This window comes from Myxocyprinus asiaticus, chromosome 45, assembly GCF_019703515.2.
Source record: "Myxocyprinus asiaticus isolate MX2 ecotype Aquarium Trade chromosome 45, UBuf_Myxa_2, whole genome shotgun sequence".
NCBI classification, from domain to species: domain Eukaryota; kingdom Metazoa; phylum Chordata; class Actinopteri; order Cypriniformes; family Catostomidae; genus Myxocyprinus; species Myxocyprinus asiaticus.
Genome location: NC_059388.1, coordinates 30795714 through 30810662, shown reverse-complemented (window position 1 = coordinate 30810662; position 14949 = coordinate 30795714). Strand labels below are relative to the sequence as shown.

The window sequence follows — 14949 nt, the reverse complement described above, 5'->3', positions numbered from 1 at the left end:
TGTACAGCCAGAATTGTGGCACAAGTATAACTCCATACCAAAATACCTAAGTTACTACAGTCAAATTATTAAAGAATGGCTAATAGAAATGTTCCACAGTTTAGATGTATTAACGATTAATAGACTTTCTTAAGTAACTATGGGATTTTTTTTTTTTTGCAGTTGGAAATAATGCAAAGTTTGTGTTTTATGTTCTAAAATTACTATACTATCTCGATATTATGTACGCTACACAAAGTCAAATTGACTAGAAAAAACAACTCTATTTTTATTTACTTTATGTAAAATTGAGATCAACATATACCTGAAAAGAATATATAAAACAATAAGACCAGCCTGCTTTACTATGTACATTATTTTCTTTTTTTAATAATATAATTAAAGGTGCACTCAGTAACTTTTGTTTTTGTGTCATCTTGGACTTACACTGACACCTAGCGGCTTGTATGCTGCATCATTTAAAATAAACAGTTGTCAGTTTCAGATGCCATTGTAGAAATTAAGTATTCACAGTCAGCTATGATTACTTTAATCAGTGAGTGAAAGTGTCAAATAACAGGATGGCTAATGAGATTAAGCAAGTAGTATTCGGCTGGTCATGTGATTCCAACATGGCAGCTCCCATGTGCGGATCCTCTCCATGTAGAATAAAACAGCTTTTATAAGGTTACTGATATGACTGGAGTCTTCATTTTAATGTGTGTGCTCATGATTTCCTACATATATTGCAAAATTACAGTTCAAGTCTTTAGGAGTTAAACCTTTTAATGAGGAAAAAATTACTGAGTGTAATAATTTAATTAGCGTGGTTATTATTATTAATTTATGTTGCGCCATCTTTGATTTTTGAATGAGAACGAGGCTGAAGGATAGACGTACAGTCTCTTTAATGAGTTGTGGAAAATGAGATGTGATCTAGGAGTTTCTTTCTTTTTTTATTTATTTATTTTTTTTTTTGATAGCTTTATACACTACATGCTACTGTGAAAAGATCTAAACCCCTGTATTATTTATATTGTTCTATTGGTGTTTACATTGTCATATGTACTCATGTTTATTTTAATTTTTTAAATAAGACTTAAAAAAATTATATGGTATTTTCAGAGATTTTTATTTTATATATATATATATATATATATATATATATACTTTTAAAACAAGCTCCGCGGTTTTACCAAAATAAAGAGCGTAACGGTCAACTAGCGTGTTACGAGTCACCGTTTGCGGATACCAAACAAATGAATGGGGAGAGCCGTAAACTGACACCTACCTGTCGCAAAATGGTCAATTTCTTCTCTAATAAAACAGCAATTTTATCGTCGAAAACTCCACACGTAGTTCATTCCAAAAGCATTGTTTAGTGTAAAACATGTTAAAGATGAGCGGACAGGGGGTCAGTTTATTAAGCAATGAACGGTTTCCTCACAAAAGCAGTTTATTAAGGACACTGAAGCATCTCCTCCTTAAACATCCATTAAAAAACGGCCTCTTGTCTCCTCGCTAGTATACCGCCCATAGAATGTCTACTGGGCCGCACCCTTATACATTTTGTTGCTAACTTTGTACAAGATTGTGGTAGAAGGGCTCTGTTTTTTTGACGGGAACTCGGCTGTGTCTAGAAGATAACCCCCCTATAGCCTATGTCTCGCGAGAGTATTTTTCGCTGTTACTAAGGTTAGGTTTAGGCTTAGATTTAGTGGTAGGGTTAAGGATTCTAAATAAAACAATAATAAAAAGAATAATAATAATAAAAATAAAAAAAAACAGCATGTGAACGTTCAATTCTGCTCTCGCGAGACCTTAGATACTAGGGGGTTACCTTCTAGACACGATCCGGGAAATGTGGTGGCCATTGTGAATTTTTAGTGGCAAGTAGATTAGCAGAACAGCCGTTAAAGCACTAAAACATTTTTAGATAACGTGATTACATTTAATATTGAGATATACAGTTAATAAGGTGTATAATATGTAAACAGTTAAGTGTAAAGGGCTGTTAGTGCTCTCTAAAATTTCAAGTCTGTTGGTGGCACTGTGGCCTGAACTAACTGTTCAAACACAATTATGTTTCTGAAAAATAATGTAATTATTTTATACCTTGTAAATGTAATGTAAGGCTTTAAGATGGCAGATCAATCTTTCTTAATACTGTATTATTACTTGACATTGAAACGATTCTCATAGTTCCCTCTTAATGTGATACAATCTTTATTGACCAATAAAAATCTCCATTATTAACACCTGTACAGATTACAGTAAACATACAGAAACTGTGAGCCCATTGGCATCTCCAAACAGGTTAGTTAATCTACCTAAACCATGTCAATGTCCAGGCCTTTGTGCACACAATATCAGAATTAACTGTGAACACCCAAAATATTAGACATTTTGTGTAAAGATACCCCTGTTTTTGTTTTACTAGGAACATGGAGTCCAAATGTTTCAATGAAATGTACATTTAGTTATTTTTTGTTTTGTTTGTTTGTTTAGTTTTGCCTGTGACACATCGCACTTCCACTGGGCATTTCAGTGTAATCTAAAGAAAAGTGTCATTTGTTCAACAGCTCAAAGACTTTGAACCTTCTCTTTCACATTTCAAAACACAGACATACTGTAACACACATATGCAACACACACACAGCACGGTCAGATGATGCCCAACCTGCTGGAACCCACAAACGGCTTGAATATCTGGAGTGATGTGTTACATTTCAGTGTGTTTGAGTGAGATTCCAGCAGAGAGCATCTCACACTGATCTGAGAACAGCTCACTCGCCCAATACTAACATAAACATTGAGTGTAGAACTGGATTCAGATAAGCCTCTCCCAAGTTCATCAGTGTTTGAACACAAATTGACAGTACAATGTGTTTTTTTTTTTTTAGTTTTTAGTTTTTTAAGTTGTAAGGAGGAAAAAGGCACCCGATCCTCATATCTAAAAGATAAACGCAAGGCTTTGCTGGTGCCTAAAACTAAATTAGGGTGAATCTCAAAAAAACATGTCCAGGTCACATTTCACCACAACATCCAAAGAAAACATATATATATGAGAATATTTTTATAGTAATGTTATAGTAATATTTTTGCATTGTAATACAGTATCTTATGTGTCTTATAAAGTAAAGGTTACTTTATTACAATTATTTTTTAAATGAAATCAGCATAAATTGAATATTATTGAATACTTTCAATAATATATACACCGATCAGCCACAGCATTAAAACCACCTGGCTAATATTGTGTAGGTCCCCCTCGTGCCACCAAAACAGTGCCAACCCGCATCTCAGAATAGCATTCATAGATGATATTCTACTCACCACAATTGTACAGAGTGGTTATCTGAGTTACCGTAGACTTTGTCAGTTTGAACCAGTCTGGCCATTCTCTGTTGACCTCTAATCAACAAGGTGTTTCCATCCACAGAACTGCCACTCACTGGATGTTTTTTGTTTTTGGCACCATTCTGAGTAAATTCTAGAGACTGTTGTGCGTGAAAATCCCAGGAGATCAGCAGTTACAGAAATACTCAAACCAGCCCGTCTGGCACCAACAATCATCCATGCGATTATCTAATCAGCCAATTGTGTGGCAGCAGTGCAGTGCATATAATCATGCAGATATGGGTCAGGAGCTTCAGTTAATGTTCACATCAACCATCAGAATGGGGAAAAAATGTGATCTCAGTGATTTCGACCGTGGCATGATTGTTGGTGCCAGATGGCTGGTTTGAGTATTTCTGTAACTGCTGATCTCCTGGGATTTTCACACACAACAGTCTCTAGTATTTACTCAGAATGGTGCCAAAAACAAAAAACATCCAGTGAGCGGCACTTTTGTGGACGGAAACGCCTTGTTGATAAGAGAGGTCAGCAGAGAATGGCCAGACTGGTTCAAACTTACAAAGTCTACGGTAACTCAGATAACCACTCTGTACAATTGTAGTGAGAAGAATATCATCTCTGAATGCTATTCTGAGATGCGGGTTGGCGCTGTTTTGGTGGCAAGAGTGGGACCTACACAATATTAGGCAGGTGGTTTTAATGTTGTGGCTGATCGGTATATATATATATATAGATTACAATCATAACAGAATTGGGCAGAACGTGTTTGACAAGAAAACTATGTCACAATAGAAAAATCTTAATGGTCCTAAAATTATGCTTCAATTTCAAAATATATATTTTATCTTCCTTTCTTTTGATTTTGGTGAGAAAAATGACCAGCCCATGTTTTTGACAGGTTTCCCCAGATTCACACATGTACATCGTTTTCTTTTCTCAGACAAAATTCACAGTTCTGTTCTTGTCAAATTCATCTAAACAAAGACTGCATATAAATTGTTAAGAGCAAGAAAGGTTAACACATTTGCATTTGTAGTTAAAAACCATGATACATTATTTGTCCTCTTCAGTGTTTTAGTATATTTACAAACTTTAAAAAAAAAATCAGAGCATAAAATGAGAACATACTTGAAACTGTACCCAGATTACAACCCTCCTGCCCACACCTAATTCCCGACAATCTCAATCTTGTCAATCGGAATCTCTGATCTGGTAAAATCCTGTTATCCTGTCAGGAGCAACAGTGAGGGGGGCATTAAAAGGTCTTAAAGGGAGGTTTGGGATCATTACAGCACTAGCAGAGTGAAATCAGTGAGGTAAAACACTTAAGCTGAAGGAAATGGAAATGACATTCCCAACATGACAATCCCAGAATGCCAAGATCCTAGCGGTGAGAGAGGTCGAGGGGTTTTGGAAGTGCACTTCCATGTGACTTGTGTGTTAAGCTGGTCAATAATTATCATTTAGTTACAATAACTAAACCAATCAGACATCAGTAACAGTTTAAAAACCAACTTTGTTAAAAAATAAAAATAAAATAAAATGTTAAGGCATTCATTCACCAAAATCTCCACAGTAACGACTTTGGTTTGTCCCTCTAAAGAACGTCCCCAAGGTGCCTAAGAGGTGTTGTCAGGGTCATCTCCATGGCAACACAGAAATGCCCTGGAGATGTGTGTGTTAGTGGTTTTTAAGTGACTGTCCATTCAGATGGAGGTCAGCCACTGGGAGTGAGGTGTGTGTGTGTATATTTATACATATAGGTGTGTGTGTCCTATCTGCGTGTAGCTGATGCCGGTGCACTGTAGAGTGGTGTGAGGTTGTTTGGAGATGTTTGGGGCAGGAGCAGGTTGCCGTTGTTGGTTCGTGGGCGACTGATCTGAAGGCGTCTCAGGTATTCAGCATGAACGGGTTTGTGGCTCTGCAGAACTTTCATGGCCTCATCAACAGGAAACCACTCCCGCTTACGTCCTACAGAGCAAATTTTTTTTTACAAATATTAGTTTCAAATGTACAGTGGGATCCAAAAGTCTGAGACCACATTGGAAGTAAATACAAAAGTTAAGGATTTTTAAACATTTAAAGAGATAGTTCACCCAAAAATGAACATTCAGTCATTGTTTATTCACCCCTGTGTTGTTATAACTCTATATGACTTTATTTTTTCTGAACACAAAGGGAGAAATTGTGAAAAAAATTTGTGCTCGGTGATGTCACACAATGGCAGTTTATGGTGACCACCTCTTCAAGCTTCAAAAGAACACAAAAGTATAATTCAGAAGTCTAATAAATTATTCCATGAGACTCATGATTGTTATGAAAGCATACAATAAGATTTGTGAGAAACAAACTGATATCTAATGTATTATTTAGTGAAAATGTTCACTGACCGTTGATCTCCTGTGTGTGTTCATGATAGGGCACGAGAGCAACGGTTCACGCAGCCCCCTCGTGACTTTGGGGCGTTCAAGCAAAAAAATTTTTGTTTATCTAAAAACAGGTCCTCCACAGCGATAGCGACAACAGAACACAACACAGCTGCACACAAATCAGAGAACAGAACTTACTAAACATGTCTGAAGAGTTTGTAGTCCAAGAATTGATGCATTTCTATGCCCAGCCTTATTTGTTTTAACAGAGTATTTGGAAATCAAACAGAAACATAGAGGAGGCTACAGGACGCCACAGTCACACCGTGTCCTAACCTGACAGCAAACAACACGAGATAAAAGGTATGTTTTCTATGTTAATCAGAGTTTTTGTCCTAACCAGCAGTGACGAGCGACGGTACATTCTATCATCACTTGTTTTCTATTTTCGGCATCGTGCGGGTAACTCCGTCCACTGTGAACTGATCCAAAAACTTTCAAAAAATAAGGCTGGGCATAGAAATGCATCAATTCTTCAACTACAAACTCTTCAGACATGTTTAGTAAGTTCTGTTCGCTGTGTTGTGTTCTGTTGTCACTATTGCTGTGGAGGACCTGTTTTTAGATAAACAAAACGAGTTTCCGCTTGAACGCCCCAAAGTCAACTGCGTGAACTGTTGCTCTCGTGTCCTATCATGAACACACACAGGAGATCAACGGTCAGTGAACATTTTCACTAAATAATACATTAGATGTCAGTTTGTTTCTCACCAAATCTTATCGTATGCTTTCATAACAATCATGAGTCTCATGGAATAATTTATTAGACTTCTGAATTATACTTTTGTGTTCTTTTGAAGCTTGAAGAGGTGGTCACCATAAACTGCCATTGTATGACATCACTGAGCACAACATTTATTCACAATTTCTCCCTTTGTGTTAAGAAAAAGAAAGAAAGTCATATAGAGTTATAACAACACAGGGGTGAATAAACAATTACTGAATTTTCATTTTTGGGTGAACTAATCCTTTAAATTGAAGTTTTGTGGCTTTTAGTTGATGTTTATTTGCTTTGAATCAATCTATATACAAGCTTTCTTTTAAAAGCTGAATTTACAGTCTAGTTAAGTTAAAATGTACAGTCTCTCACTACAAGGAAAATAGACCAAAAATATTTATGACTCATCTTGCACTACACAGATTTTTGTCCAGTCAAACTCTCTGTAGAATGAGAATGTCCCTCCCACTAAAACCACCTGCTACTCACATAGCAAAGATCAAATCATGATTCATGGCTGAGACATTAATAAATAGCCAACAGGCTTTTTTTAAAGGGACATTTGTGTTTAAACATGGATTAACAAATTATTCTTTTTAAATGTACACCCCAAACTTCCTGTTTCAACTGGATATACATCATTAATAGGGGGAAAAAATCACTCATCTGGTAATTTTATGGGGCCTTTTGTGTGATGTGCGTGTGAGTCAGAGCAGTATTCGTACAGTCAGGAAATAGTTGAGATATTAGATGACCCGAAGGGTAGAATACCTGGCTGATCCATCACAAACACGCACACACACTCACCAATATTGACAGAGTCCTCCCAAGCGTCCAGTGTTTCCGTCACTGTTAGCACATACACGTATGTCCTGTGTTTGCGGTCCTGGTTCTGCTGTTGTTGAGAAATGGAGTATTTCAGTATGAGGGATTGTAACCGCTGCACCACAGAATGAATCAAGACAAGTGGAATGAAAATCAAGAGATTAGAAACTTACCTCGAACACACCGAGCAAACGACCCAGTTTACCCTTCACTCCAGCCTAAGGGAGAGAGAGAGAGAGAGAGAGAGAGAGAGAGAGATAAGGATCAAATGTACAAACGTCTTTACTTATTGACTTGAGATTCCAAAAGTTCCTTAATCAGACATCTGAGAACACTCTGACTCAAAAACTCAGCCTCAACTATATACTAACACCTGAAGCTTCTAGTCATTAACTTGTACAATGAACATCATAACTCTAGCCCAAGCTTACAGGACAAAATGAGGTCAAACATTCTCACGAAAGCACAAAACATTAATAATCTATGACCTGAAGTAGAAACAGATAGTAAAATAATATGAAAGAATATATTTCTTTCATATTATGAAAGAAACATATTATTTCATAATATGAAAGTTGGACAGACTCACCTCCTCAAACACCTCTCGTACCGCAGCTCCACATGGCTCCTCCTCTGGCTCCATTCCACCACCGGGAACGATCCACTGATCCGGGTTCCGACTGCTGCTGACCAACAAAACCTGCAGAAAACAGAGCAGAATCGATTCACTCTCATGCCACTTAATTGTTCAAAAGACACCAAGTTGAGGCCCAGGTAGCTCAACGAGTAAAGACGCTGACTACCACCCCTGGAGTCACGCGTTTGAATCCAGGGTGTGCTAAGTGACTCCAGTCAGGTCCCTAAGCAACCAAATTGGCCTGGTTGCTAGGGAGGGTAGAGTCACATGGGGTATCCTCCTCGTGGTCACTATAATGTGGTTCTCGCTTTCGGTGGGGCGCGTGGTGAGTTGCGCGTGGATGCCATGGAGAATAGCGTGAAGCCTTCACATGCGCTAGGTCTCCGTGGTAACGCGCTCAACAAGCCACGTGTTAAGATGCGCGGATTGACGGTCTCAGATGCGGAGGCAACTGAGATTCATCCTCCGCCACCCGGACTGAGGAGAGTCACTACACCACCACGAGGACATTGGGAATTGGGCATTCCAAATTGGGGACCAAATAAAAAAAGAAAAAAGACACCAAGTTAAAAATTTGATTTCCATTGCTTGAAGGAAATGCTTGCGAGGCAGAAAAGTTATAGTAATTTTAGGGCACGTCCACTAGTCCATTTCCGTTTGAAAACACATTGATTTAGCCTCTCATCTCTCATCCATACTAGAACATCTCTTTGGAGACTTTTGGAGAAAACGATGATGGATAAGTATGGATGTGTTCTTAGATTTACTTAGAATGTGTCTTGTTTTTAGTCAGCTGTACGGTGTTAGCGTAGATATAAATGGTTAAATCCAGGGGCGTGGATTCCGATGTGAACAACACCATCCATTTTAAATACATTTCAAATGCTGAAAATTATATCAATGCTAGTCAAAGGAAGATTTCTTTAAATTCACATTAAATATACTGTATCTTAAAAAGAATAATGTTATAAAATACCAAAAATAAATAGCACACCTAAGGCTGAAATTGTCTACAAAACAAAGTCAAAAAAACTCTCTGCGATCCACGCACAACTTATCACACGCCCCATTGAGAGCGAGACCCACTAATCACGACCATGAGGAGGTTACCCCATCTGACTCTACCCTCCCTAGCAACCGGGCCAATTTGGTTGCTTAGGAGACCTAGCTGGAGTCACTCAGCATGCCCTGGATTCAAACTCGAGACTCCAGGGGTGGTAGTCAGCGTCAATACTCGCTGAGATACCCAGGCCCCCTACAAAACAAAGTTTGAATGGAGTACATTAAGTGCATTAGGCTGAATTAATTGCAAAGTTGAATTCTTAGTGTAAGAGGTTAAAGCAATCCATAACCAGAATGTTTAAGGAATATATTAAGGCTCAAATGCATTCCTTGCACCTTGTCTACAGCAAGCAGCGTGTCGCGCTGCATCAAAAGCAAATCACTCCCATTATAAATCGATGATGCTGTCTATACCAGATGCATCCGTAATTTAAATCGTCTTTCGTTTCTAACAATATAATACAAATATATTATATACCAATGGATTTGGATTGAAAATAAATATGGATATCGGTTATATACCCATTTAACTGGTCATGTCCAGTGTAGACAGGGTGTTAGAGTTTGTGAAGGGAGATAAAACTCCATTTAAATAGATAGACAGGGATTAAGTCTACCAACAAAAAATGTGTTACAACGGATTCAAAGTACACAGACTTACTCCCTTTGTCTGTTAGTGTGTGTGTGTGTGTGTGTGTGACTTTTGACAGATGGGCAGAACTGCATCTTGCTCTGTGACCTGTGATTGGCTGATCCTCCAGCTGCTGATCGGCCCACAGGTGAATTCTGCAGTAAGACTGATGGTGGTGACATCACGTGTGTCTGTCAGATTCATGACACTCACTGTCACCTGCCATGTTCTGGGGCAGACGGAGGTACAGTGAGGTTATTTTAATGACGTGCCGCATTGCTTACAGTACTCATCTTCTCAAAAGAAGGGCAATAGATTCACTGCCACAGTGTGTGTGTGTGTGTGTGTTAGATAATGGAAAGCTAGATCACTGTTTGACTCTATTTGTGGCGTCTCAAGATGTTTGCACAGAACACACAGTTCTACTGTTTACATGCAGCCTTGTTCCAGTTCTTCTAAAACACAAATGCATTCTTCAAACATGTTAGTCCGGTTCTGATATTTCACAGAGAACAAGGAGCAGTCTGACATGACTTTAACATTAAATGTATATTTTCAACAATATGACCTGTTGTACAAATTTAAGTACCTGAGAATCACTTGACCAAAACCAGTAACTTACAGTCCCCTAATTACACCCCTGCTTATTTCTGCTCAAACCTGACAGTAAAGCTATTCTTTGCTTCAGAATGAGTCCTACTAATAAAAGAAGAATATGACCAAACATCAGCCAAATTTGTTTTGGAGTTTTGCTGCGGGATGAAGGTAACTATGATAACCTGATGATAGATGAATGACGCTGGGCTAAACAATTGAAAATCAAAACATGAATGACCCTAACCCTAAAATGACCCAAACGACCACTTTTAATGATCAAATCAATTCCAGTCAATCAAGTCCAACACATAAATATGCTGCACTATGGAAGTAAAATCTCATATTGACTTTAAGAGGTTGTCAATGATGCATCAAGGACATTTGAAGCCAAAACAAAGTGGGCGACAAACATGAATCATTATGCATTTACATGACATGACAAAATGGATCACAGCATCTAATTTCCAGCTGTCAGGATCAGTGTATTCCCAAACTACAGTACAGCACAGATTTGACAGTTTAATGCATAAACAACAGCTCTGAATGTCATATAACTGATCTTTGCTCCAGAAATAACTGCAGCATAACAAATAACTACTATCGGTTTTTGTTTTTCATATCCTGATTTTGTTTATTTATCGGCACACAACCAAGTCATAATATGATAAATTCATGCTTCTTTCCATGTCAGTGTTCTGAATCAGCTTTATGTTTGTCATATCAACAAATGAATAACTCAACATGATGAAGCTGATATACAGTAGATTCTAGGAAAACAGAACACTGATAAAAATAGACACAAGCACACAGTGATGCTGAAGTAATGCAGTAATCCCACAAACAGGAACTCTGCCACAGATGGAAGTATGAGATGATATGATAGTGTTTGTAGTAATTTAACACACTAGCGTATCAGTGCTGACAGTCTATGAAGAGTGTTAAATGAGAGGCGTTTTATCTCGCTTTAATTTCATGCGCTCATTGATCCTCGGGCCCCTGCTCGCCTTCTTTCATCCGACACAAAGGGCAGTCCTTTCAAATCACTTACACAGACATGCACTGACTGTGGATCAGTCTGCGCTTGGCACACAGTGCCGGAAATGTATGTAGAGCTGGTCTGGGATCAGTCCACCGAACGAGTACAGCAGCATAGAAACAAGCCCCGATTTACACCAGAAATACTTCTACACAACTTAGATTCTTCTGTTTGGTTACTTGGATACACGGAAGCAAAAAGATCGTCGGAACGGAGTAGTAGAAACCTCTGCCAACATGAATGTTCCTGGTTCAATACAAGTTAAGCTCAATCGACAGCATTTGTGGCATAATGTTCCTAAAAGCACTTACAATGGAAGTCAATGGGGCCAATCCGTAAAAGTAAAAAAACTAACTGTTTTAAAAGTATAGTCACAAGACATAAACAATATGTGTGTTAACATGATTTTAATGTGATAAAATCACTTATTAACCTTTTCTGTGTAAAGTTATAGTCAATTTTACAACGTTCTTGCCATGGCCACGTAACACTGTAAATTCACTATAAAAATGATGATTTAAACAACTTTACAGCTCAAATAATACACAAGTTTTAACAGAAGATTTGATGTAAGTGCTTTTATAAAATTATAAGCTTCACATTTCTGCCTTTAAACCCTCCAAAAATTGGTCCCATTGACTTCTACTGTGAGTGTCTCATTTGTGGTAAATATGATGATGCCACAAATGCTGTCGGTTAAGCTTAACTTCATATTCCTTTAATCTAAAATAATATTTCCACAAAACTTGCATTTTTGTGCACTGAAGCAATCATATCTTTACAAGTTAAAGTTTATGAAGGAGCTTATTAATTATTAACAAGATGCAGTCAAGAATTAACTGGTCAGCCTGAAGCTAATAAATACTTTCTGGAAAACTTCTGATCTCAATCGTGGCATTCTGTGGTCAAATATTTTTGTATAATGAGCGCTAAACTGTAAAACTGACCATTTTTCCAAGTAACTGAATTCCTGTACTAGTTTAATGTCTCTCGTATCACTGTCTTTTCACATAATAAAATCATTTGAACTCAGACAAACATTTCATGTCTATTGATTTATTCATATATTTGGCACATAGCAGTGTCATAAGCTGGATGATGTACAATTTAGCCATTTATTATTTCAAAATAAACCCATTTAGGTTGATACAAGCCCTCTCTGCTTTGGGTCTGGGTCCAACTAACAGTATTTATTTTCTGCTGAGTGACTGATTATAGATATTATCTCTTTCAAATTGAACTACAGTATGTGAATATACATTAAACACCAAAAACTCTTGCCCTCCTAAAGAAACAGCAATTCTTCACTAGCTGATAAGAGATAACCAGCAACAAAACCCTTACGACAAGAAAATTAATGTGATAGCAAAATGTTTTATGCAGTTCTTTCAGAGGTGTCACTGGGCGTGATATACGCCTTTAAACCCTGGAGATCTGCATTCAGAGCATGTCATTTCATGACAGTCCTTTCTTGGAAGTAGACTAATACCTGGTAAAGCTGTATACATGCAGAAAGGAGGGGGGAGTTTCGGAGAGCTGCAGTCTCACGTGCTTTTATTGCATAACTGCACTGGAGAGGCCTAGTGACCCACAGTATACCTGTAAGTTACGGTAAACAGGACAACTACATGTTATGACACTGGCTGAGCAGATAGATAGATAGATAGGCAAAGGATAAGGTGTTTAATTCAGTTTAATATGCAGTTGAAACAGGCTGACTTGGCTAATGAGGATCAATGGGACTTTATGGAGTTATACTTGTGCCACAATTCTGCACACATAAAATTATATTTTGAGCACAGAACATTTTCTGCATACACAAGATAATATTTTGAGCAAGCAAAAAGGTATTTTGCACACAGAGTGGGTACGAGGAAAAAGCTAAATTTAAGAATTCTGAGCAAATTCACATTCAAATAAACTTTATTCAAGCGCAAAATTGATTTTTGTTTGCTCAAAATGATTTTATCTTTGCAAGAACATACATTGCTTTACAAAACTGAGTTCAAGTGCATGCAAAATAACTTTTTGTGCGCTCAAAATATCATCTTGTGCAAGCAGAATTTTTTTTTTTTTTTGCACTCAAAATATCATCTTACGCATGCAAAATATCTTTATGTGCACTCAGTTTCATCTTGAGCATGCAGAAAAATTTTTGTGCGCTCAAAATATAATCTTGCGTGTGTAAAATAACTTTTTGTGCGCTCAAAATTTCATCTAGCAAATTATATCTAAAATTATATTTTGAACGCACAAAAATGTTCTGCGCGTGCAGAATTGTGGCACATATATAACTCCATAAATTCTAGCCTGCACTGCGTTGTGTGAAACAGATTACAGCCCTGGATGAGAATTAAATGAACAGATGTGCTCCAGATTACACTGAAAGTATAGCAGTGATCTGAACACTTACATGCATGCAAAAACTTCACTTTCCAGGAACAGTTGATGCCTTTTGAGCATGGAACAAATAATAAACTGATCACAGATCAATCCCAGCACTCTCTGTGTAAACTCTGTATGCATATAAATTATGCACTGTGTGTGTGTGTGTGTGTGTGTGTGTGTGTGTGTGTGTGTGCTAGAATACTTGGGCATATGTCAGATGGCACATCACATGACAGCATGCATACGAAAAAAGTATTTATTTCCAACCCATGTTCTTATATATCCAGTAGTTTGTATATCTATAATGCACATATATCTATATGCTCATATATATCCTCACAGGGAGTTAGGTGAAAGGGTCAATGTATGTCGAATACACTGATTTATCATAGAAGCATCATCACCGGTGCCCGGGTCCATACCTCATCCTCCCGTTCGTTCTTGAAGCACAGACACGCCGCCCGCCGCTTGAATCCTTCCCGGTCGTAAGTCCGCGTCTGGTTCGGTTTGAACTTCATGCTTTAATCCTGTCGGTCGTTCCGTAGATGTATCCGACCGGTCAGCAATGCTCCGTGAACGGCCCGGGCTCCGTGAGTCACCACCGACGGTCAGAGAGACAGCGAGAGGCGGACCAGTACCGGGGGGCTGGACCGAGCCTTCGTGGTTGCGTTGATTTTAAATCCTGTTTACAGCATTCCTCTGTACTTAGTCCAGTAAATTCGATTCTTTATCCACCTTAACTACTACTTTGGATGCCGTTATCCATTCTCATGTTAAAATACCTTGTTTTTCCCCCTGTATACATACGTCTATGGTGGGCCGGGTGCGAATGTACGAATGTTTACTATGTTGACGGATTGGTTCTTAATATTCATAAGCTAACCGTCGGCATTGGAAGGTCACGAGGCAACGTCAGCATAAATTAGTTAATATTCACAGCGCAAGCCTTCGCCATTGGACGGTAACGACGCAACGTCTGCGTGACCTAATTAATATGCATAAGCTAAACCTTTACCTTAGTATGATTCGTACTTTTCGCAGGCGTAGCAATTCCGTGAACTGCGCGCTCACACTCATCCGTTACCGCATTACTAGCGTGGCCTTCAGTCACATTTACCGCAGACAGTTACGACAGAACCTGTCTCATTTCTAAAACTGTAAAAGCTGTTAAAGAGTGGATGTTTTAATAAGGGGTGATGAGCCGGTGGAGTCTTAATATTAATTTGGAGACACATAATTTAATTAATTTACAATTTATTAAAATACTTTTAATGTATTTAATTATTA

General features: G+C 38.1%; 1 protein-coding gene across 1 annotated transcript; it reads right to left on the bottom strand.

The window, feature by feature from the left end:
- Positions 1-3999: 3999 nt before the first annotated feature.
- LOC127435219 (diphosphoinositol polyphosphate phosphohydrolase 3-beta-like) lies at positions 4000-14504 on the bottom strand. The gene is made up of 5 exons (XM_051688502.1): positions 14085-14504; positions 7901-8011; positions 7485-7529; positions 7294-7381; positions 4000-5310 (listed from the first exon to the last, which is right to left on the bottom strand). The coding sequence occupies exons 1-5, from the start codon at positions 14178-14180 to the stop codon at positions 5114-5116; spliced, it is 537 nt and encodes a 178-aa protein (XP_051544462.1). The 5' UTR covers positions 14181-14504; the 3' UTR covers positions 4000-5113.
- Between the last annotated feature and the right edge of the window lie 445 nt (positions 14505-14949).